The sequence below is a fragment of the Chiloscyllium punctatum genome, chromosome 48, assembly GCF_047496795.1.
Source record: "Chiloscyllium punctatum isolate Juve2018m chromosome 48, sChiPun1.3, whole genome shotgun sequence".
Classification (NCBI taxonomy): Eukaryota; Metazoa; Chordata; class Chondrichthyes; order Orectolobiformes; family Hemiscylliidae; genus Chiloscyllium; species Chiloscyllium punctatum.
Window position 1 is genome coordinate 53,802,587 of NC_092786.1, and position 22,269 is coordinate 53,824,855.

Sequence of the window (22,269 nt, forward strand, 5' to 3'; positions counted from 1 at the left end):
GCGGTCAGTTGTGTCGGGGAGTGGGTAGTGGGTAGCAGTCAGTTGTGTTGGGGAGTGGGCAGTGGGTAGCGGTCAGTTGTGTTGGAGAGTGGGTAGCAGGTAGCAGTCAGTTGTGTTGGGGAGTGGGCAGTGGGTAGCGGTCAGTTGTGTTGGAGAGTGGGTAGCGGGTAGCAGTCAGTTGTGTTGGAGAGTGGGTAGCAGCTAGCGGTCAGTTGTGTCGGGGAGTGGGCAGTGGGTAGCGGTCAGTTGTGTTGGGGAGTGGGTAGCAGGTAGCGGTCAGTTGTGTCGGGGAGTGGACAGTGGGTAGCGGTCAGTTGTGTCAGGGAAAGGGTAGCGGGTCACAGTCAGTTGTGTTGAGGAGTGGGCTGTGGGAAGCGGTCAGTTGTGTTGGGGAGTGGGCAGTGGTCAGATGTATCAGGGAGTGGTTAGCGGGTAGCGGTCAGTTGTTTTGGGCTGTGGGTAGCGGTCAGTTGTGTTGGGGAGTGGGTAGTGGTCATTTGTGTCGGGGAGTGGGCAGTGAGTAGCAGTCAGTTGTGTCGGGTAGTGGGTAGCGGTCAGTTGTGTCGGGGAGTGGGCAGTGGGTAGCGGTCAGTTGTGTCAGGTAGCGGGTAGCGGTCAGTTGTGTCGGGGAGTGGGCAATGGGTAGCGGTCAGTTGTGTCAGATAGTGGGTAGCGGTCAGTTGTGTTGGAGAGTGGGTAGCGGTCAGTTGTGTCGGGGAGTGGGCAGTAGGTAGCGGTCAGTTGTGTTGAGGAGTGGGTAGCGGGTAGCGGTCAGTTGTGTTGGGGAGTGGGTAGCGGGTAGCGGTCAGTTGTGTTGGGGAATGGGTAGCGGTCAGTTGTGTCGGGGAGTTGGCAGTGGGTAGCGGTCAGTTGTGTTGGGGAGTGGTAGCAGTCAGTTGTGTCGGGGAGTGGGCAGTGGGTAGCGGTCAGTTGTGTCGGGGAGTGGGTAGTGGTCAGTTGTGTCGGGGAGTGGGCAGTGGTCAGATGTATCAGGGAGTGGTTAGCGGGTAGCGGTCAGTTGTTTTGGGCTGTGGATAGCGGTCAGTTGTGTCGGGGAGTGGGCTGTGGACAGTTCTGTTGGGGAGAAGGTAGCAGTCAGTTGTGTCGGGGAGTGTAGCAATGGGTAGCGGTCAGTTGTGTTGGGGAGTGGGTAGCAGTCAGTTGTGTCAGGTAGATGGTAGCGGTCAGTTGAGTCGGGGAGTGGGCAGTGGGTAGCGGTCAGTTGTATCGGGGAGTGGGCAGTCGGTAGCGGTCAGTTGAGTTGGGGAGTGGGTAGCGGTCAGTTGTATCGGGGAGTGGGCAGTGGGTAGCGGTCAGTTGTGTCAGGGAGTGGGCAGCGGTCAGTTGTGTCGGGCAGTGGGCAGTAGGTAGCGGTCAGTTGTGTTGGGGAGTGGGTAGTGGTCAGTTGTGTCAGGGAGTGGGTAGTGGTCAGTTGTGTTGGGGAGTGGACAGCCGGCAGTTGTGTCAGGGAGTGGGTAACGGTCAGTTGTGTCAGGGAGTGGGCAGTGTATAGTGGTCAGTTGTGTCAGGGAGTGGACATCGGTCGGTAGTGTCGGGGAGTGGGCAGTGGGTAGTGGGCAGTTGTGTCAGGGAGTGGGTAGTGGTCGGTTGTATCGGGGAGTGGGCAGTGGGTAGTGGTCAGTTGTGTCGGGGAGTGGGTAGTGGTCAGTTGTGTCGGGGAGTGGGCAGAGGGTAGTGTTCAGTTGTATTGGGGAGTGGGTAGCGGTCAGTTGTGTCGGGGAGTGGGCAGTGGGTAGTGGTCAGTTGTGTCGGGGAGTGGATAGTGGGTAGTGGTCAGTTGTGTTGGGGAGTGGGTAGTGGTCAGTTGTATTGTAGGGTGGGCAGTTGTGTCGGGGAATGGGCAGTCTGAGGTTGGAAGGGACAGTGAGAGGACAGCTGGTCATTGTAGCAGGAATCCTCCAAAAAAAACCTCAAGAAAATGGACACTTAGCCAAAACGAAAATTGTAAAATGTGACCCTCTATATTTAAAATACTTGATTAGTTGTGAAAATAAAATATCTTTGGGAAGTTATGAGGCTGTGAACTGTACTAGGTTGTTACAAGTGTTGATAGCAGTCATTTTCTTTAGCTGTCTGGATAGCAAATGGGAGCAGTATATTCAGTATATCCCAGGCCCCCCCCCCCCCTCCATCACACACACACGCCCCACCACACCTCCAGCAGAGCACCTGCCATTCTCCCTGCCATCTCACAGCTCCCCGCCATAGCAGAACTGACAACACTGTCAGAGTTACATTCAGCTTCTTGTCAGCTGGCACCCGGGTCATCGACAGAACTCTGCAGCTTTACAATTGAAACTGCCAGGAACTGAATGGTCAGATTGTTCAGCAGTGAAGGAACTGGGTATTCTAATGGGAAATAAAGCTGCCTGAGTTTGTGCTTTCCCTCGCATTTCCACAGTGGGAACGCTGGCTGCGTAGGGTTAACTGTTATTAGTGGATTAGTGGTGCTGGAAGAGCACAGCAGTTCAGGCAGCATCCAACGAGCAGCGAATTCGACGTTTCGGGCAAAAGCCCTTCCTGATGAAGGGCTTTTGCCCGAAACGGCGATTTCGCTGCTCGTTGGATGCTGCCTGAACTGCTGTGCGCTTCCAGCACCACTAGTCCAGTATTTGGTTTCCAGCATCTGCAGTTATTGTTTTTACCTCCTTAACTGTTATTACATGTATCCCAACCACAGGATTCCAGACTTACCCCAAACACACTGCAAGCATTTTTCACTCATGCTAATCTTGCAAATTTTTGGTGACTTCATTGTCGATGGATGTAATGAAAGGTCAAAGGCTCCCCATTCTTGTTGGATAACATTTCAAATCATGTAAAAGCAGAACACAGCGGATGCTGGAAATCTGAAATAAAAACAGAAAGTGCTGGAGAAACTCTGGCTGGTCTGTGGAGAGGGAAACTGAGTTAACATTTCAAGCCTCATATAACTGTTTCAGAACTGCACACTATGATTTTATTTTGTAAAATTTCAAATAATATCTTACATAGGAGCAATCTTATTACATATAGCTATCCAACATAAAGCCTTAAAAAACAAGGTTTAAAATCCTGCAAAATATATTCAGGAGAGAGACCTGGGTTCAATAATGTAAAACTTTTTGATAAGAATGAGTAGAAAGTGTGGTGAAGAAAGAGTTTGGTACACTCACCTTCAGTGGTCAGAGTATTGAGTGTGGGAGTTGGGATGTTATGTTAAGACTGTACAAGACATTGATAAGACCACGTTTGGTGTACTGTGTACAATCCTGGTTGTCCTGCTATAGAAAGGATGTTATTAAACTGGAGGTTGAGATGTGACCCAATGGAGGATTATCAAATCATGAGAGGCATAGATTAGCCATGGATTTAAGGTGAAGGGGAAAGATTTAAAAGGGACCTGAGGGGCAACTTTTTCACACAGACAGTGGTGCATAAATAGAATGAGCTGCCAGAGGAAGTGGTAGATGCAAGCACAGTTACAATATTGATAAAATATTTGGATAGGTACACGAATAGGAAAGGTTAAAGGGCCACGCACAGACAGGTGGGGCTAGTTCAGTTTAGGAAACCTGGTTAGCGTGGAGGAGATGGGCCGAAGGGTCTGTTTCTGTGCTGTCTGCCTCTATAACTCTAAATCAACTAATGCAGGGAATTCTGATGAATTCTGTTCCCACTACCCCAGTAAAGAGGACGTTGCACAAATCCCAGTTAAGTTGCAGCCCAATTTCTGTTTGCCTTCTGCTAGTTCTTGCCATCTCATTTGGACAGATGCATTTTTACATGATGATTCCTGCTAAGGTGGCCCTGCTTTGCTGAGTAGCTGCCGATCACACCAGTAAAACCTGCTAAAGAATTTTACAACCAATTTTTAAGTGTGGCCCATGTTATTGTGCACAGTAAGATCCCATAAACAGAGGACAAGATGAGCGAGCAGTTCATCGGGTTCTTCTTTCTAAAGTGTCCAGTGCCAGGGGAGGAATGATGCCCTGGACCCCAACAACAACTTATATTTACATGTCGCCTTAACAGTGAAAACATGGCACCGTTATGGGAAGGTGATAGTATTATCTCTGGACTGTGAATGCGAAGACCAAGTATTATGTACCAGGCCAGAACCCTCAAAACATTTCAAGGAAATAGCCCGGACCCTAACTTTGCTAGTTGTTTTAAGCAGGTATATTGTGTATATTCCAGGAGGGATGACTTGGTTTAACATCACTTCTGAAAGGTGACCAGTTTAAAGAGTGTTCTCTTTATCTCTGTCAGCTCGGAAGCATTCAGCATCAGGAGAGGCGCAAGGAAGGAAGCCAAGAAGGTGATGATTGTCATAACCGATGGTGAATCACATGACAGCCCACATCTAAAGCAAGTGATTGAGAGCAGCGAGCAGGACAACATCACCAGATATGCCATTGCGGTAGGCAACCTACACAACGCCAGCTTCACTCTTAGGCACGATCTTGGCAGGATCAATAGTTCTCATGATATCATGTCAAATGTGACCAAGCCACACAGGTCAGTAAGATGCCAGGATCAATCTGCATTGAGTTGACAATCTGATGCCTTTCCCAGAGCAGCTGTAAGGCCACACTGCATTCCATGTCAACACTAAACCTTTCAGGATCTCTGCTCTTGTTTTGTTTCCGTTGCAACAAGCTACATTTGAATAGAGCCTTTTACGTTGGAACTGAATCTGTTTCTTGGACCAGCAGCCTCAAATTGACTGCTTTCAGTGAACAGCCAGACTGCTAAAAAAAAAACAAACCAAACCAGAGGAAGCTGAGCTGAGAGAACTGCCCATTCCCCTTTCATTGTCCTAGTGCTTTTTTTAACTTGAAAGCCTTTTGGCTGAGGCAGTATCTGTTAGCTATAATCAAACTGGCCCTAAAACCCTTCAAACCTAGACCTTTCAGAACCTGTGTCTTTACAACTTCCTGAAAAAAAAAATTCCTTTATTGTGACTGGGCCAACATCTTGGATCTCCCTCCCTTGAAGTACTGTGGATGCACCTACTCTCTGAAACACTGTAGCAGTTCCAGAATGTAGATCAGTATGATCTTCCTGAACAATTAAAGATGGGCAATAAGCACTGACCTGGTCAATGATCCCCACATCCCATGACCAAATAAAAAAGTGTTCTTAGACTCTTCACATAATCTGTTGGAGAATGCACTGTGTGTAGATCCCAGATTAAGACAGGATTAGGAATAACTACGATGACTCCCATAGTCAATTAGCAAGCTGGCACTCGCCACCTGGCATGAGGCATGGGCATCAGGGCGTTGGCGTGTGGCTTTAGGAGAGTTGCCAGGAAAGATTTCTGAGTTAATAAATGTGTTGTTCTGCCCTGCAGGTGCTGGGCTATTACAACAGGAGGGGTATCAATCCACGTGACTTCCTCAAAGAGATTAAATCAATAGCTAGCCATCCAGACGATAAACATTTCTTCAATGTCTCTGATGAGGCGGCCCTGAAAGATATTGTGGATGCGCTTGGAGCACGAATCTTCAGCTTGGAAGGTACACGCTCTCTGGTATTTCGGTGGGAGTTTTGTAAGCTTTAAGAGAAAAAGAGAGTGCATTGACTTTGCATTGCAATTTTTAAAATCTCAGGGCATGTGGTTGAACTTTAGGTGCCTCCAGGCTACAAGGTTCAACAAGGAGGTTCACTACAAAGCTTACTCTAATGGGCAATAAATCTGCTCCTGGCAGTGCTGCCCAAAGTCTATGAAAGATTTAAACCAAACTAAGGTCTTTACAGCCAATAAAGTCCAGCGGATGTTGGATACCATTCAAGTGCTGCATCCAAAAAATGAAAACAAGTTTGGGCAGGAGTTGTGAGACAACCAAAAAACATTTAAATCAGCCTTGCCTCCTGTCTGAGGGAGAGCATGATCTGTCTGATGTATATGTCGCCTGAATTTAGCTGCTTAAAACATTTAGGCAAAGTCATATCTGACACATAGGAAGATGTTGTGGTTATTGGAGGTCAGTTATCTCAGCTCCAGGACATCTCTGCAGGAGTTCCTGAGGGTAGTGTCCTAGGTCCAACCACCTTGAGCTGCTTCATCATTGACCTTCCCTCCATCATAACGTCAGAAGTGGGAATGTTCACCGATGATTGCTCAATGATCAGCACCATTGGTGACTCCTCAGATTCCAAAGCAGTCCAGGTTCAAAAAAAACAATACCTGGGCATTATGCAGGCTTGGGCTGACAAATGGCATGTAATATTCACTCAAATACCAGCAATGACCATCTTCAATAAAAGACAATCTAACCATCGCCCCTTGACATTCAATGGAGATACTATCACTAAATTCCCTATTATCAACATCCTAGGGATTGCCATTGAACAGAAATTCAACTGGACGAGCCATATAAACACAGTGACTACAAAAGCCGCCTGACTCCCCAAAGCGGGTCCACCATCTACAAGGCACAAGTCAGGAGTGTGATGGAATACTACCCACTTACCTGGATGCAGCTCCAGGAACACGCCAAAAGCTTGACACCATAGAGAATAAAGCAACCCACTTGATTGGCACCACATCGACAAACATCCACTCCCTTCACCACTGGTGCTCAGTAGCAGCGGTGTGTACCACCTACAAGGTGTACTGCAGAAATTTGCCAAAGCTCCTTAGACAGCACCTTCCAAACCCATGACCACTTCCATCTAGAAGGACAAGGGTAACAGATACATGGGAATGCCACTACCTACAACTGCCCTTCCGAGTCACTCACCAGCCTGACTTAGTGTCGCTGGATCAAAATCCTATAATTCCCTCTCTAAGGGCATCCTGGATCAACCTGCAGCACATGGACTGCAGCAGTTCAAGAAGACAGCTCACTCCCACCTTCTCAAGGGGCAACCAGGAACGGGCAATAAATGCTGCCCCAGCCAGCGATGCCCACATCCCGAATATGAAAAATAAACAAAACGCCCTTCTTGATTAGTCAGGGTGCAAAGGATAATACTGACAGTAAGATGAAACGGAAGGGGCCATCATTGTTAAGATTAATAACCTAGGCAAAAATGAGGACTGCAGATGCTGGGGATTAGAGTCGAGAGTGTGGTGCTGGAAAAGCACAGCAGGTCGGGCAGTTTCGTGATGAAGGGCTTTTGCCCAAAACACCGATTCTTCTCAGATGTTGTCTGACCTGCTGTGCTTTTCCAATACCACACTTTCAAAGTTAATAGCCTGTCTTGCATTATAATCATAACAGCCCTGAGCAGATCTGCAGGGTTAGAGTGAAAACAGGGCACGAAGTGCAGATTTCTGATTTTAAAATAGTTCCTTGACCATTCTTATCCAACTGACCAAGTTAAAATTATTCGTCATATAAACTGAGATGTTTAAACACTGAAAGAAGTGCACAAGCACTTTCTGATGCAGATGGGGGTGAGACTTTTAGGAGCAAAGAATTTCCATGCACTAGAAACAAATTTGTGGGAGCTTTTTATTGGAACTCTGTGGCAATTTTGAAAAGCAGGAAGAGTAGGACGTTCAGCAGCCACGTATGGATGAAGTAAGATTCTACCAATAGATTGGCGATCAGATCTTATTACTGGTGGAAGACTTCAACACTGAACTCTTCTTCCAACAATATCTGCTTCTGTCTCTCTTTTCCAACATCTGCAGATTGTTAATTTTTTTTTCTGAACTTCTTCCGGACACTTTGAGTGCCCCCTTGTATCATCTCCAATTTTGATATTCCGCAATTAACTGTAGGCATTCCCACTTACTGCCAGAGATCCGAATTGTCCCAGTGCTACATCAGGCCTCCCCAATCCTGCAATTGACGCTGGAGTAATGCCAGCCAAATGAACTCTTTCACTTCAGGCCTGGAATATGTGGGACCACTGGCACACTCCCTGAGGTCAGGTTATGGTACATTGTTGGGTCAATGTAGGGGGAACGTTACTCTGCATCTGATTCACGGTACACCTGTTCTAAGAGTATTTTAAAAATCTATCAGTCAACAGGATGTGAGCATTGTTGAGTGGGCCAGCATTTATTGCCCATCCCTAATTGCCCTTGAGAAGGCAATGGTGAGCTGCCTTCTTGAACCACTCTGTGTTTTTTGACCTGGCAACAGAGAAGGAATGGGGTTATAGCTCTGAGTCAGGATGGTGGGGTATGGCTTGGAGAGGAACCCACAGTCGGTTGGTGTTTCCATGTAGATGTTGCTCTTGACCTCCCAGTTGGCAAAGCCCCTGGTTCTGAAGAAGCCAAAGCAAGTCACTGTACTCCAAATTGCAGGATAGGAATTATTTTTGACATTGTTGGGTAAAAATAGAAATCATTCATTTGTCACTTTGACTGATGTTAAAAACAGCAAATGTAAAAAAACCTGGAAAATTTCACACTGATGAATGGCTCCCTCTGTTTTAATATTAGGAACCAACGTTCAGAACGAAACATCTTTCCAGTTGGAAATGTCACAAGCGGGATTCTCAACCCACTTTGTGGAGGTGAGAGAGAGTCAATTCATTTTGTTTGTATTATTCTTTGAACAGTTTGGGTTTATTGTCGCCTGTGCTGACCCAACCGACCCCGATGGCTTGAGCTCAGTCAGAGATCAAAATGTCCCAGGTTCAGTTGCATGAGATGATCTGAGCCAGGGCTGCATTCAGAATACTGAAACTCCCTCAGTTTAAATCAGTCAGAAAGAACTTTTATTTATATAGAATCTTTTGCAATTTAAAGATATTCCAAAATACTTAACTGATAATAAAGTAGCTTGGAAGCAACAAAGGGATTCAGTCAGATGATTGTTATCCAGAACTCCTTGATTGGAACATCCAGGAGCTGTATCAGCCAGCGACCCCATCCCTGCTCACACACTCAGTATCTGGAATGAACAACGGCCTCATGTCCTCTGGCTGTAAGGATCTGAGGGTTTCCTGTGTTGAGGGAAACAGATCCAACAAGAATGCAAAACTTCAAGAAAGGATAAAATAGAAACCTGCCACGTTAAATTCACTACTTCCATCTGATCCAAAGGCTCTCATATTGCCAGCACTGTTATAAATAACGCTGGCAATCACTTGCTCTGTTCAAACCTTCATATTTTTAAAGACTGCTATTGAATCTCCTCCTAACGTTCACTGTTCTAAGGAGAACATCCCTTGTGTTTATAGGCAGCAGTCGCTCAGTGTTGAAAGGTCTTTATCTGACTCATTGAACACCACCTTCTCAGTAGCTGCTGTCCTAGTGCTCAGTTGTTTGATGTGAATTTGCTAACTGATTTAGGTTGACTGTGTCTGATTGGTGAAGGCTGGCTGTGGACTTAGAAAAAAAATAAACAAAGTGGTGGAAAGCATTGAGTAGACATTATAAGTGTAATGTAAGTAAAATTCCTATGTTGGGAATTGTTTGGAACTTCTGTTCAAGTGGCTGAGAAATCAAACTGTTCTGATTTGTATTTTGCTTTCACTAAATTGTTGACTAGCAGCAGCAATATTAAACTCAAAACACGTTATGTAAAATCTGACAAGGATGATCTGTATTCCAGGGTCTCATAGTAGTGGTGACACAGGTAGATGCATTGCTTACAGAAATGTAGTGTAGTATTTAAAAGGAATACTCCCCCACAACTAGGTGCTATGAAGGGCTTTTGCCCGAAACGTCGATTTCGAAGCTACTTGGATGCTGCCTGAACTGCTGTGCTCTTCCAGCACCACTAATCCAGAATCTGGTTTCCAGCATCTGCAGTCATTGTTTTTACCTCGCTATGGTGGGAGGGTCAGGGAGTCCTGTTAGATAGAGTCACGGAAAGTTAGTTTGCAGCTGCAGCAAGTGACTGGAGAGGCAAATGGAACATTGTTATTCATTGTAGGGGGATTGGAATATAAATATAACCAGACTTATAATGTTAACTTCCCATAAATGCTGCCAGACCTGCTGAGTTTCTCCAGTAATTTCTGTTTCTATTCAGGAGAGATGTTAGTGTCACAATCTTTTTGAAACTCTCTTCCACAAACAGCAATGAATGCTGGACCAGTTGTTAATTAATAAATCTGAAATGGATATGGTTTTGTTGAGCAAACGTATCCAGGGATATGGGCCAGCCGAGGTTACATGGAGTTAGGCCACAAATCAGCCATGATCTCATTGAATGGTAGCACAGGCTCAAGGAGCTGTATAGCCTCCTCCTGTTCCTATGTTCCTAAACTGTGGGGGCAGAGTCCTTGTGCATATTTAAGGCTGAGATAGATAGATAGATCCTTGACCAGTTGGGAAAGGGCAAGATAGTGAATGTGGGAATATTGGGTCCCATTGAGTGGTTGTGTCGGTTTAATAGCCTGCTCCAGTTTCTATTTCTTATGGTCATTTTCACTGGAACATGTGGCACTTCACAATCTAATTTCTAAAGTAAAATTATTTCCAGGAAATACTGTTAAACTGTTGTAGCCAAAATGATCTGTTAAAGCCAGAGATTCCAGCTGCTGCGTGTTTTAATATTCCAGAGAAATACAGATGTGACATTGTGCATAGGAATTTTATTTACATTATATTCATAATGTCTACTCAATGCTTTCCACCACTTTGTTTATTTTTTTCTAAATCCACTGCTAGACTTAACCAATCAGACACAGTCAACATTAATCAGTTAGCAAATTCACATCACCAAACATTTGAGCACTAGGACAGCAGCTACTGAGAAGGTGAGGTTCAATGAGTCAGATAAAGACCTTTCACCACCAAAAGACTGCTGCCTATAAACACAGGGACTGTTCTCCTTAGAACAGCGAAGGTTAGGAGAAGATTCAATAGCAGTCTTTAAAAATATGAAGGTTTGAACAGAGGAAGTAATGAGAAACTGTTTCCAGGGGATGGAGGGTCAGTAAGCAATGGGTGCAGACTGAAGGTAATTGATGAAAGAATCAGAGGTTAGATCAGAAAAAAACTCTTGACACAACGAATGGTTCGGATTTGGAATGCACTATCCAATATGGTGTGAAAACAGATTTAATTGCTCACTCTCTCTTGCTCACACACACACACACACACACACACACACACACACACACACACACAGAAACATACATATACGTAAACACACATTCACAGACACATACATATAGACAGACCCACATACAGACACACTTACAGACACACACAGACGTGCAGACACACAGATACACTCACAGACACACTCACAGACACACACAGTCAAACTCACACACGCACGCACTCAGACACACGCACAGAGACATACAGATACACACAGTCACAGACACACACATACACATAACCATACATTCACAGACACTTACACACAGACAGACCCACATGCAGACACATTTACACACACACACGAGCAGACACACAGATACACTCACAGAAACACACACACTCACAGACACACACAGTCATACACACACACATACACTCAGACACACAGACACATACAGACACACGCAGTCACAGAAAAACACACTCACAGACACATACACACACAAATACACACACAAATAGGCTATTTAAAACTGGAAGGAGAAGCAATCACGGAATGTGGGGAAAGGGAATGGAACATCTCAAAGGCATTAAATGGGACCAGAGCCTCCTGTTTCAATACCTCACATGGTAACCTAAAAGCCATTGATATTCCAAATTGAATCACAAAACAAAGGGACACAGCTTGTTTGATCCACTTTCAAAGAGAATGAAAATCATTTATTCTCTGCCTCTCGAGGCAAACGTATGGTTGAATGGAACGGTTTGGATTATGTCCAAGATCACTTGGAGCAAGGTATTGAGACAGACTGTGACAGAAGAGATACCCTCCCTCCCCCACCAATTCCCAGCTTCACTTCATCCCATTGTTCACTGCCACGCAATAATCTTCTGCTTTCATTTTCTTATCCAAAATAAGCAGCTGACTTCTACCTTCTTCCTTATTTATCTGGAGGCCATTTAACACTGTTTCCATGAAAGAAACAATGAATTTGAATTAGAGTTAGCTTTATCGTCACATGTACTCACAGGAGTACAGTGAAACATTTACAAATTGACCCTTCAGCATCATCTTAGGTACAAAAGTACCTAAGTACGGATTTTTGAGTACAAATTCTTAGGAAAAAAATTTAAAAATAAAGAAATAAAAAGTCCTGCATTACAAACCTTCAAAAGTACAACCACCTGATGAAGGAGCAGCGCTCCGAAAGCTAGTGCTTCCAAATAAACCGGTTGGACTATAATCTGGTGTTCTGTGATTTTTAACATTGGGAATGTAAGAAGGTAAAAACTTTAACAGCTTATGACCAGAAATACAAACAGAAAATACTGGAACAATACACCAGATTTTTCAGTGTTTTCAAAGGAAAGACAGACTGGAAATAAACCAAAAGATTTGCACTTATTTAGCATTTTTCATGAAGTCAGGGTGACCAAAAGTACTTTTTTATAGTTAATTACGTGCTTTTGAACTGATGATGAACATGTTAGGAATGTAATGTATAAGCTACCCATAACAAACTCTCAGAAACAAGAATGCTGTAATCAACAAATAATTTGTGTTAACGTGGCATTAATTGTGAGATACATACTGGCCCGGTCACTAGAACAGGCAACTCAAATAAAGCTGTGGGGTCCTTTATATCCACCTGTAAGAGTTTCAGATCAGTGTCCCAACTGAAAGACAGCACCATCTGACAGTACAGCTTTTCCCTCAGAACCACACTGCAGTAAAAGCTGTGTGCTCGAATTTAAGCTGCTAACCTTTTAATGCTGAGGCAAGAGAAGCTACACAGTGAGTCAGAGCTAACTCTCTGAGTGTACCCCTACTCTCAGTATCCAAGTCTGATTTGTTGGTTTCTGTGACTAACAATTGGTTGTTTGATCTGTCATGTTTTGTTTGTATTATTTATTTTTATTTCAAGGCTGCTCTACCGGACAGAGAGGCCCAAAGTTTCCCACAAGCTGCCCGGGGCTTGCATTGTGTCATTTTGCATGTTCGTGCAGGCCACAACCTTTTTGGATATATTCCCTTCATCCAAAATCTGGTGGGGAATTTGGTCTCAGACATTGAGATCCTGTTTTGTCTCTTGCTGGCTTGAGCTGCTGTATATTGCTGACAGTTCCTATTGAGGTAGAACTGTCAGTGAAATACAGTTCCTCCTCCTCTCTCCTCAGCATTGGATTCTCCTGCTCCTTGGACGCTGCCTGACCTGCTGTATATTGCTGACAGTTCCTATTGTTAGCTCAGCACACACTGGAGTTGGCGTACAGAAGCAGTGACTCATCAGTATTGGTCTTCTTTCACTCACTGTTGATGGACGCTACCCAAACCATAACCACCTCATCCAATAAGATAGAGACAGCATTTGGAAACAAACCTCACTAGCAGATTGAAAGCTGTTAGACGGTGTTACCAGTGGACTACTGTGCTGCCAATTCATTATGATATGATCTTGAACCTTAGAGAAGTCTTTCCATGTCAGTCAAGTTTCCCTATCCTCACTCCTTTCCATCTGTTCAGTTTTAACCTTCCTCCAACCTTATCAGTTGTTACATTTGTCTCATGATATAATAGCGGTGGAATGATATTGTCACTGGGCTAGTAATGCAGAGAGCCAGGCTATTCTACCGAGGAAAAAACATGAAGAATGCTGGAGAAATTCAGTAGTTTCTGTGGAGAGAAACAGAGTTAACATTTCACGTCTGGTATGAAGCTTTGTCTGAACTGGGTGAGAGTCACACTGGACTTCAAACATTAACTCTGCTTCCCTCTCCACAGATGCTGCCAGACCTGCTGGGCTTCTCCAGCACTTTCTCTGTTTGTTTCAGATTTCCAGCATCCATCATATTTTGCTTTCAATCGAATATTCAAGACAGCTGGCACAATTTGAATGTAGTTAATAAAACCTAGAACTGAAAGCTAGTCTCAGTAACAGGGATAAGTATCATCAATTTTTGTAACAGACTCATCTGGGTCACTAATGTCCTTCAAGGAAGGAAATTTGCCCTCCTGAGCTGGTCTGGCCTACATGTGATTCCAGACTCTTAATTGCCTTTTGCTATGGTTCAACAAGCCACTTAGTACAAAGGTAATTACAGAATAACAGAAGTCTTACCACACAGAAACAGGCCACCCAGCCCATGTTGCCTTCAAATGGCCATCTCATCTAGTGCCAGTCTCCTGCTTCTTTTCCCTGTGCCATTCCAGATTATTTTTTATTCAAATAATTGTCCAATGCCCCTCCTGAATGCCTCAGTTGGACCTGCCTTCACCACTTTTACCAGATCCTTCTCTGACCCTTCCCTTTCCCTGATTTCTCAGTCCCCATTTCCAGGGTTAGGCAGTCTACTGATGTTCATTGCAAGCCATCTAACCTTCCCTTGATCTTCCTTTCTGTTCCCATTGCTCATTCCACCTTCTTCTATGTTTTGATTAAAAAAAAATGTTTTTCCACCTCTCTCCTCAGTTCCAAAGAAGAGTCGGATCAGACTCGAAACGTTAGTTGTTTCTCTCTCCTGCCAGATCTGCTGAGTTTCTCCAGCGCTTTCTGTTTTTAGTGTAGACAGCAACTTCTGTCTCAATCTCCTATTAGAAGGACAGAGAATGCTGAGCTGGAGACCAATACACAGAGAAATTAAAAATACATTTGAGGGAAGATGATGGACATTAATGTTCCTTCTGCTCATGTTAGCGAGGAGGATAAATCGAGGCCACAGTGGATTTTATTAACAAGGTTTAAGTGCAAGAAAATCACACACTCTGAAGATCTACCATTGATACAGGGAATGAGGTCAGCTCCCTGGGAAAGCTGGCATTGACAATGGAGCTGGTGGATGGAGGTGGATGAGTCATTGACAAGGGAGATCTTTACTTTCCTGGTGATCCCAATCCAGTCAGAAGATACACGTGCTATATCAATGGCTACAATGGTGAATAAAGGCTGTATTAATCAGCAGATCCCCCAGTCTCCAAAGCTTCCTTACCACTGGAACTGGATCTACCTTCAGTCAAGGATGATGCGTCTGCTAATGTGCAACAGCCGTCTCATGTTAGAAGATGTCCCATGCAAGGCATCTACGTAAAACAATCTCAAGGATCAAGGTCCAGTTCTCACCTTTTGGAGATACCTCCCAACTGTGCAGTCAGGGATGTGGCTCTCAGATCAGAAGGTCAGCCACACAGGGAGCCCCATAGCAGTGCATGGAATTCTCAACGTGGACAATCATACTCGTTAGTGAATGATCACCACTGGCAGTGTGCTGGGTCCAAATCCAAGTGCCCCCTCTTTCAGATGCTGACCGGTGTGTCCACCATTCTCACCAGTTCCTGTTTTTATCAGCATTGCCGGAGCCTTTCTTGCTCTCACTCTCCAAACCTGTGGCAGAGCAGGTAGAGCCATCTGAGAGTGGTCTCTGCTGGGAAACGTATTTTTTTCCTCCCCCTTTATATCCTCCATCCCAAAATGAAAGACTCAAATTTTAAAATATGCCTTGCTTTCATTTAAAAACAGGATATAACTCTCTCTGTGGTGGATTCCTAGAACTGGAAAAATACACAGAACCATGGATTTATTGAGTTAGCAGTATTTTTGGATAGAAGTGACTCCTAGCTCCTGTGCCTGTCTGTGGACAATTTTAAATTAAGGTATAACCCTTGGGTTTGGGTGTATTTGCGTCCCCATTCCTGTAAAGGACTGAAGCAGAATCCTCAATTCATATCTGTTTGTCCCTGACAAGTTTGAATTGGTTTTATTAAGTTATAAATAAGAAGGTGAGACCATTTGACGTCTTCATTAATGATTTGTGGTAACATGGTTGAATGGCCTAATTCTGTTCCTGTATCTTATGGTCGGATTTTTTTGGCCCCATCTTTAAGCTCAGCTGTCAGGACACAATGAGACCCTGTTCAGAAGATCACCTTATTTACCCTTTGAATTAGGGTACCTACCAAGAGTTTATATCCTTATTCTGGTGGCTCAGTGGTTGACAGTACAGCCTCACAGCATCAGGGACCTGGGTTTGAGTCCACCTTGGGTTTGCACATTCTCCCTGTGTCTATGTGAGTTTCCTCCAGGTGCTTGGGTTTCCAAAGGCAGGTTAGGGTGGATTGGCCATGCTAAAATGCCCATAGAATCCAGGGATGTGCAGGTGAGGTGGATTAGCCAGGGATTGGGTGGGATGTCCTTTGGAGGGTTGATATGGGCTGAATGGCTTGTTTCTACACTGTAGGGATTCTATAGTTTCTTAACATGCAGGTTAGACAGAAAGAGTTAACACTTTCTGATTATTTGTGAGGGTCATCCTTTAAATCCAAACAATATTAAAAGATTTTCTGACTTTTCAAATATGCTTTGTTCTTTTTAAAAATATATAAATATAAAAATCTCTCAGTGGAGTGGATTCTTCAAACTGGAAAAATGCACAGAATCAAATATTTATTGATTTAATAGTGTTCTTGGAACAAATACTGTGAAACAATAGCTCTTCTGTGATTTTGAAAATGTAGCTTTTAAAAAAGTTGACTTTTTCTTGTGTTATGTGGCAACACTTTGCATGGTGGTTTTTTTTGGTCAGATTGTGAGTCCCTCTGCACAAAAGCTCATTGAGACAATCCTGGGTCAGCTTCCATTCTGCTGCAGCTGCTGCCCATTTGCTGGTGGAAGAGGAAATGGTTTGGGTCGCCAATATTTTCGACAATGCTGCTGAGCTACACTGACAATTCTTTAATGTTAAAATTCTCATTGTTGCTTTCAAACCTTTCTATGGGGATCTTGCCCCTCCCTATCACTGTAAGCTCATCTCTTTTATTGTATGGCCTCACTATGAGATCAGTCTGGTTGAGGAACAGGCAAAGTCAAGAAATATCATCAGGATTAGATGTCAAAATAACACTTTGTTTTACTTCCATATTTAATGTCTCTATATATGATTGTTATGGATATGTCAGGCTCCATCTTACAGGAACATTAGTTCAGGACAAATCTGCCTTTTTCAGATATTTATGTCCAAGTGCGCTTGAGTCCTGTCTCTTCCTAATGTCTGCCCAAAGTGTTCTAACTCCGCCCACACTGTGATATTTATGCTCAGTGAGATGCAGCTTCCTGACATCATTACCAGGTTGCTCCAAAGTCCTGAATCCTTTCTCCAGCATTCTCCCGCCCCAAAGCCAGCATGTTCTCTGTGCTCTTCCAGTTCTGGTTTCTTACATATTCTTGATTTTAGTCACTGCACCACTGGAAACAGTGGCTCCAGAAGCTTGGACTCAAAGCTCCGGAATTTCCTCACGAAACCTCTCCATCCATTTAGAGCCATAGCGTCATAGAGGTCTATAGCATGGAAGCAAGCCCTTCGCCCCAATTTGTCCATGCCTCCTCCTTTAAGACAATCCTTAAAACCTACATCTTTGACAAATATATACAGGACTAATATCTGATTTTGGGGTTCTGGATCAAATTGTATTTGCTGATGCTCCTGTGAATCACCTTGCAATGTCTATTAAAGGTGCTGCATAAATGCAAGTTGCTCTTGTGTTACTTGTGCCTCCATTGGTTTCCACCTTCCTTTGGCAGGATGGGATCCTTCTTGGCGCAGTTGGGGCCTATGATTGGACAGGTGCTGTCTTAAAACAAACCAGTCACGGCCGAGTGATCCCTCCCAAAGATGCCTACATGAAGGAATTCCCAAAAAAGCTGAAGAACCATGGGGCCTATCTGGGTAAGTGCAGTTGTTTACCAACGTACCTTGTGACGTTCTTTAGATGTAGTTTGCTCAGTGATGCTCATTGTGACTTTCTAATAAAATTATGGTCTTCTTAACTGTGACTAGTGTTCCGTAAATACCGGGTGTCCCCAGGGCAGACTTTGTCATTAATCAACGGGACCTTTACCTGCTGTAGGTGCAGTGGGCTCTGGTGTGAAGGGGCACTGTAAGGTCAGCAGTTAGGTCTTTTGCATTTTGCTTTTCACTCATGAGACAGAAGGATGCCACTTCAATGCCAGAGGGTGGAGTCTGAGTGACATGGACTAAAGTGAGATATGAGGCAGACACAGGCAAAGCTTCCACCCCCACCCCCTACCTCAGCTCAGGGACTGCCTCAGGCTGTATCTCCAGGCCCTTCCCTCCCTGTCAGGGCCCTCACTCACTCTGAGCTGACCCCGATGCTCACAGCCTTACCTGTTTGTGCTTTGCCCCTTCAGCCCGACAGACCAGGCTGACAAGGGCATCTAGATGGGTTTGTGAATAGGAAGGGTTTAGGGGGATAGGGGCCAAGTGCTGGCAAATGGGACTAGATTAATTTAGGATATTTGGCTGGCATGGACGTGTTGGAGAGAAGGGTCTGTTTCTGTGCTGTGTTTCTCTATGACTCTATGACAGCGCTGCTGCCTTGCTGTGCTGTTTAGTGCAGACACAAAGCCCAGCAGGTCTCAGTCTAGACAAGGGAGATAGCCTTCACTCAGTGGGGTCCTGGCACAGTGACTCCAGGGCAGCCTCCAATACTAATCCAGGTCCTGCACGGGATGGTCAGAGTCAAGATCCTACCCTCAGAAGGGGGTGACAGATGATGATGAGTAGCTCATCACCCATCTGGACTCTTGCTGCCCCATTCCTTCTGGAATGAGAGAGAGGCGGGTATTAATGGAGATGAAAGTGGGTGGCACAGCTGTTACTGTGGGGCAGGGGAAGTGGAGAGGTGTGCCAAGTGAGTGAGTGGGCAGCGCAGAGGGAACGCAGGGTCAGTGGTGTCGGGTGTTGGGGGCGGGTGAGGGTGAGGGAGGGAGGATGGTGCAGGCAATAGTGAGAGTGGCAGAGCATGAGGTTCGGTGGGAGGTGGGAAGAGGGGCACAGAGAGAGTGAGTGTACATAGAGAATTTGGTGACACTTGCCCTGGCAGAGTGCAGAAGAACACTGACCTTCTCCCTGCAGCACTGAGCATTCCTCCAGACGTTGGGACCGCACTGACCCGGTGGGGTGGGGTGGGGTGGGGTGGTAACCCCGAACTGGGCTGGGCAGAGTCTGCTGTCATGTCCTCCATTCCTGGTCCTCAGGGAAGAGGAGGGTCTGTCTTTGCACCAGTCCGTTCACTAGATCCCTGCTCACAAAGCAGGTCGCCAAATCCCTCCAGTCTGCCATGACTTGGGCAAATTTCAGAAAACGTACAGATAGTTCTTTTCTGGGTGCATAACGCATTTTTAAAAATGGCCTGGGCACAAGGAATGCCAGTGAATTCTGGGATATCCACAGAGTGGCGAGTTGGGGTAGAAATCGGATGTGAGAGACACCACAGGGTCAGGGTAGGGAGTCAGTGAGGCATGTTTGATAAGCTAAGGTGAGGTGACTCATTCAGATTTGCAATGGAAATCCATCCAAAAAACCCAACTCAGACTTAGCCAAAAGAACATAAGATTCAGTCCAGAGTCACAGCAATACATTGATGGCAAGTTGTTGGACTAGGCGTTATTAAAGATTAACTTGGACCCTTCATTCATGAAATGAGAAAATTGTGCATTTATGTAACACCTTTAAAGACATTGCAAAACACTACAACAAATGAAGAACATTTGAGGGGTGCTCACCATTGCAATGTAGGGAATTGTAATGGAAGGGAGTTGAGAAACAGCCTGATCTGTTATAATTCCAAATATGGGAAGGTATAGTAACTGATTTCACTTCATTGCTTTCCGAATGCAGGGGTGGAAGGGATTAGTCAAATATATTTCCACGTATGGGCAATAGTCAAGAGTTTATTCAACTTGTGTACACCTTGGATGGAACACAAATCAGTCATTTGGAATCTTGTTCTGTGACCAGTGCACCTTTAATAAATCAGAAATCAAAACAAAATTGTGATAACCAAGACAGGATAGTGGGCCCAGGGGGATTGTTCTTACAGAGAGCTAACACAGAAGCAATGGCCAAATGGCCTCCTTCTGAAATCTAACCATTCCGTGATTCAGGCTGCATCTCTGGAGAGAGCACAAGTTCATATTGCAGACACAGAATCCTTCCTGAGAACTGTCTTTATTTGGAGTTAGGTGTTGGGTATAACCTTACTGAATTCGCATGGCTGTATCAGCACTGACTGATGTCGGGGCCTGATTATGTGCATTGATTCCCCTGCAGAAATCTCTACCCTTTACACACACTGCAACCCTGTAACTGAGCAAAGCTGCTTAACTAAGGAGGAGCGAGCACCAAGACATTCCAACTCTGACCCTCAAGCTCTGTATTTGTGGTTTTCTTCACCTGAGGTTTATTTTGTCTCTGTCAGAACATTCTTTGTTAATTAGTGGGTATTGTCAAGTGTCTAATAGAGAAATAATGTTCCGAAGCCTCAGTGATTTGGTCAATTTGGAGCGTCTTTATAAAGCTTTATTTCCACAGTCATGATTTAAAACATATGAGCTTTGTAACATATGAAGTGCAGTAGCAATCTGGGCACAGCAAGATCCCAGAAACAGCAGTCAGGTAATGCCCTTGACCATCAGTGAGGTTGGTTGGATGGCTGGTTTGCAATGCAGAGCAATGCCAACAGCGTGAGTTCAATTCCCACACTGGCTGAGGTTATTCTGAAGGACTCTCCTTCCTCAACCTCTTCCCTGAGCTGAGGGTTGGTGACCCTCAGGTTAAACCACCACCAGCTGTCTTTCAGTAATAGTTTGATAGAGATATAGTGACTTTACCCTTCTAACCTGTCCTTTTTTTAAGGTGTTAGCTGTGGGGGAGGGGTGGGGAATGCCATCTGCGGGAGTACTCGCCCATGCTCTGCTTTGGTCTATGACACCCCACTTGAATCGAACAGGCGGGCATTCAGTCTCACCTGAAAGATGGCATCTCAGACAGTGCAGTGCCTCCTTATGACTGCCCTGGAGAATCAACCAAGAAAATGTGCTCGGTCTCCTGGGAGGCACAGTGGATCAGTGGTTAGCACTGCTGCCTCAGAGCACCAGGGATCCGGGTTCAATTCCAACCTTGGGTAACTGTGTGGAGTTTGTACATTCTCCCTGTGCTCCAGGTGTTCTGGTTTCTACCCACAATCCAAAGACATGCAGGTTACGTGAATTGGCGGTGCTAAGTTGCCTGTAGTGTGCAGGGATGTGTAGGTTAGGTGCATTAGTCAGGGGTAAATAAAGGATAGGGGAAATGGGTCTGGTTAGATCACTCTTCAGAGGGTTGGTGTGGACTCGTTGAGCCAAAAGGCCTGTTTCCACACTGTGAGCGTGAACCCCCAAAATTTCCAATTCAGAAACCGGAGTTCTGCCTGACCAAGTCGCAACCACAAGAACATAGAGCACTCAAATTCTGCATTTTCTATTTCAGGCTACACCATTACTTCAGTGATGCCAAAGTCGGGTCGGAGGTGGTATGTGTCAGGCGCTCCAAGATTCAACCACACTGGAAAAGTCATCGTATTCACGATGAAGAATGATGGCAGTGTCACCATCCATCAGTCCCTGAAGGGCCAGCAGGTCAGAGAAGCAATGCACTCTCACCGAGGGTCTGTAACCAGCCCACGTCTGCCTATCCACACATGTGCAGGACAGATGTGAATCATATGCGTGCAAGTCTATCCCCAATTATATGCCTGTGTGTGTTGTGTGCTGACTGCAATGTTAGAGGACAAGTGCTACAGGATTCATCAAAGTTCAGTTCCCAACTCATTTCTGTCGCAGACGATAAATTGCCCAGATTATTGTGGCATTTCTCCCACCTCAATTTGAAAGGACTGGCAGCAGTCTGCTTAAAATTGAATATGAGTTTGTACTGCCTGAGCGTCTAACCATTGCCAGACACCCGCGGGATGAGATAGATGTGTGGTTGCTCATCATGGACTGTCTGTGAAATGTTGCCATCGTCCCTGACTTTAATACTGTTTCTTTTACAAAAGGAGAAGTTTCAGTTGATAATCTTCCTTCAGAAGGATTCGTTTGTTCATTCTCATTCCTTGGTTTTCTCCAGATGTTCCTTGACTATTATTTCATTCAGTGGACCAGAAGTTCACTTTGCTGCTCAGGCTGAAGTTAGTTCAGGTCAGGAACAAAATAACCTGGGCTTTTATCAAAGGCCAAGACTGAGGGTGATTGAGGCTCTCCTGAGACATTGAATCCACTTGAATCTGAGTTTCTCTGGGGTCTTTGAAGAAGCCCCTGCACTCTCTCCATTCTCAGTCCTTCCTGCTTTCCTGACCTTATACATTAACCATCATGTTAGTGTACCCAGAGACAGGACCAAACCATTGCCTGATACATGCTCCAGCTCTCCACCTTTCTCAATATCACAGAGGCTCTCGTGTGATG

General features: G+C 45.0%; 1 protein-coding gene across 2 annotated transcripts in view; it reads left to right on the top strand.

Annotated features, from left to right (window-relative positions):
• The window catches only part of itga11a (integrin, alpha 11a), a 197,126-nt gene that overhangs the window by 72,751 nt on the left and 102,106 nt on the right, over positions 1-22,269 (top strand). For both annotated transcript variants that reach the window (XM_072565257.1, XM_072565258.1), the window contains exons 8-12: positions 4,273-4,423; positions 5,360-5,525; positions 8,411-8,484; positions 17,545-17,689; positions 21,293-21,441. In XM_072565257.1, coding sequence (XP_072421358.1) covers positions 4,273-4,423; positions 5,360-5,525; positions 8,411-8,484; positions 17,545-17,689; positions 21,293-21,441 — 685 coding nt within the window. The remainder of the gene's footprint in view (positions 1-4,272; positions 4,424-5,359; positions 5,526-8,410; positions 8,485-17,544; positions 17,690-21,292; positions 21,442-22,269) is intronic.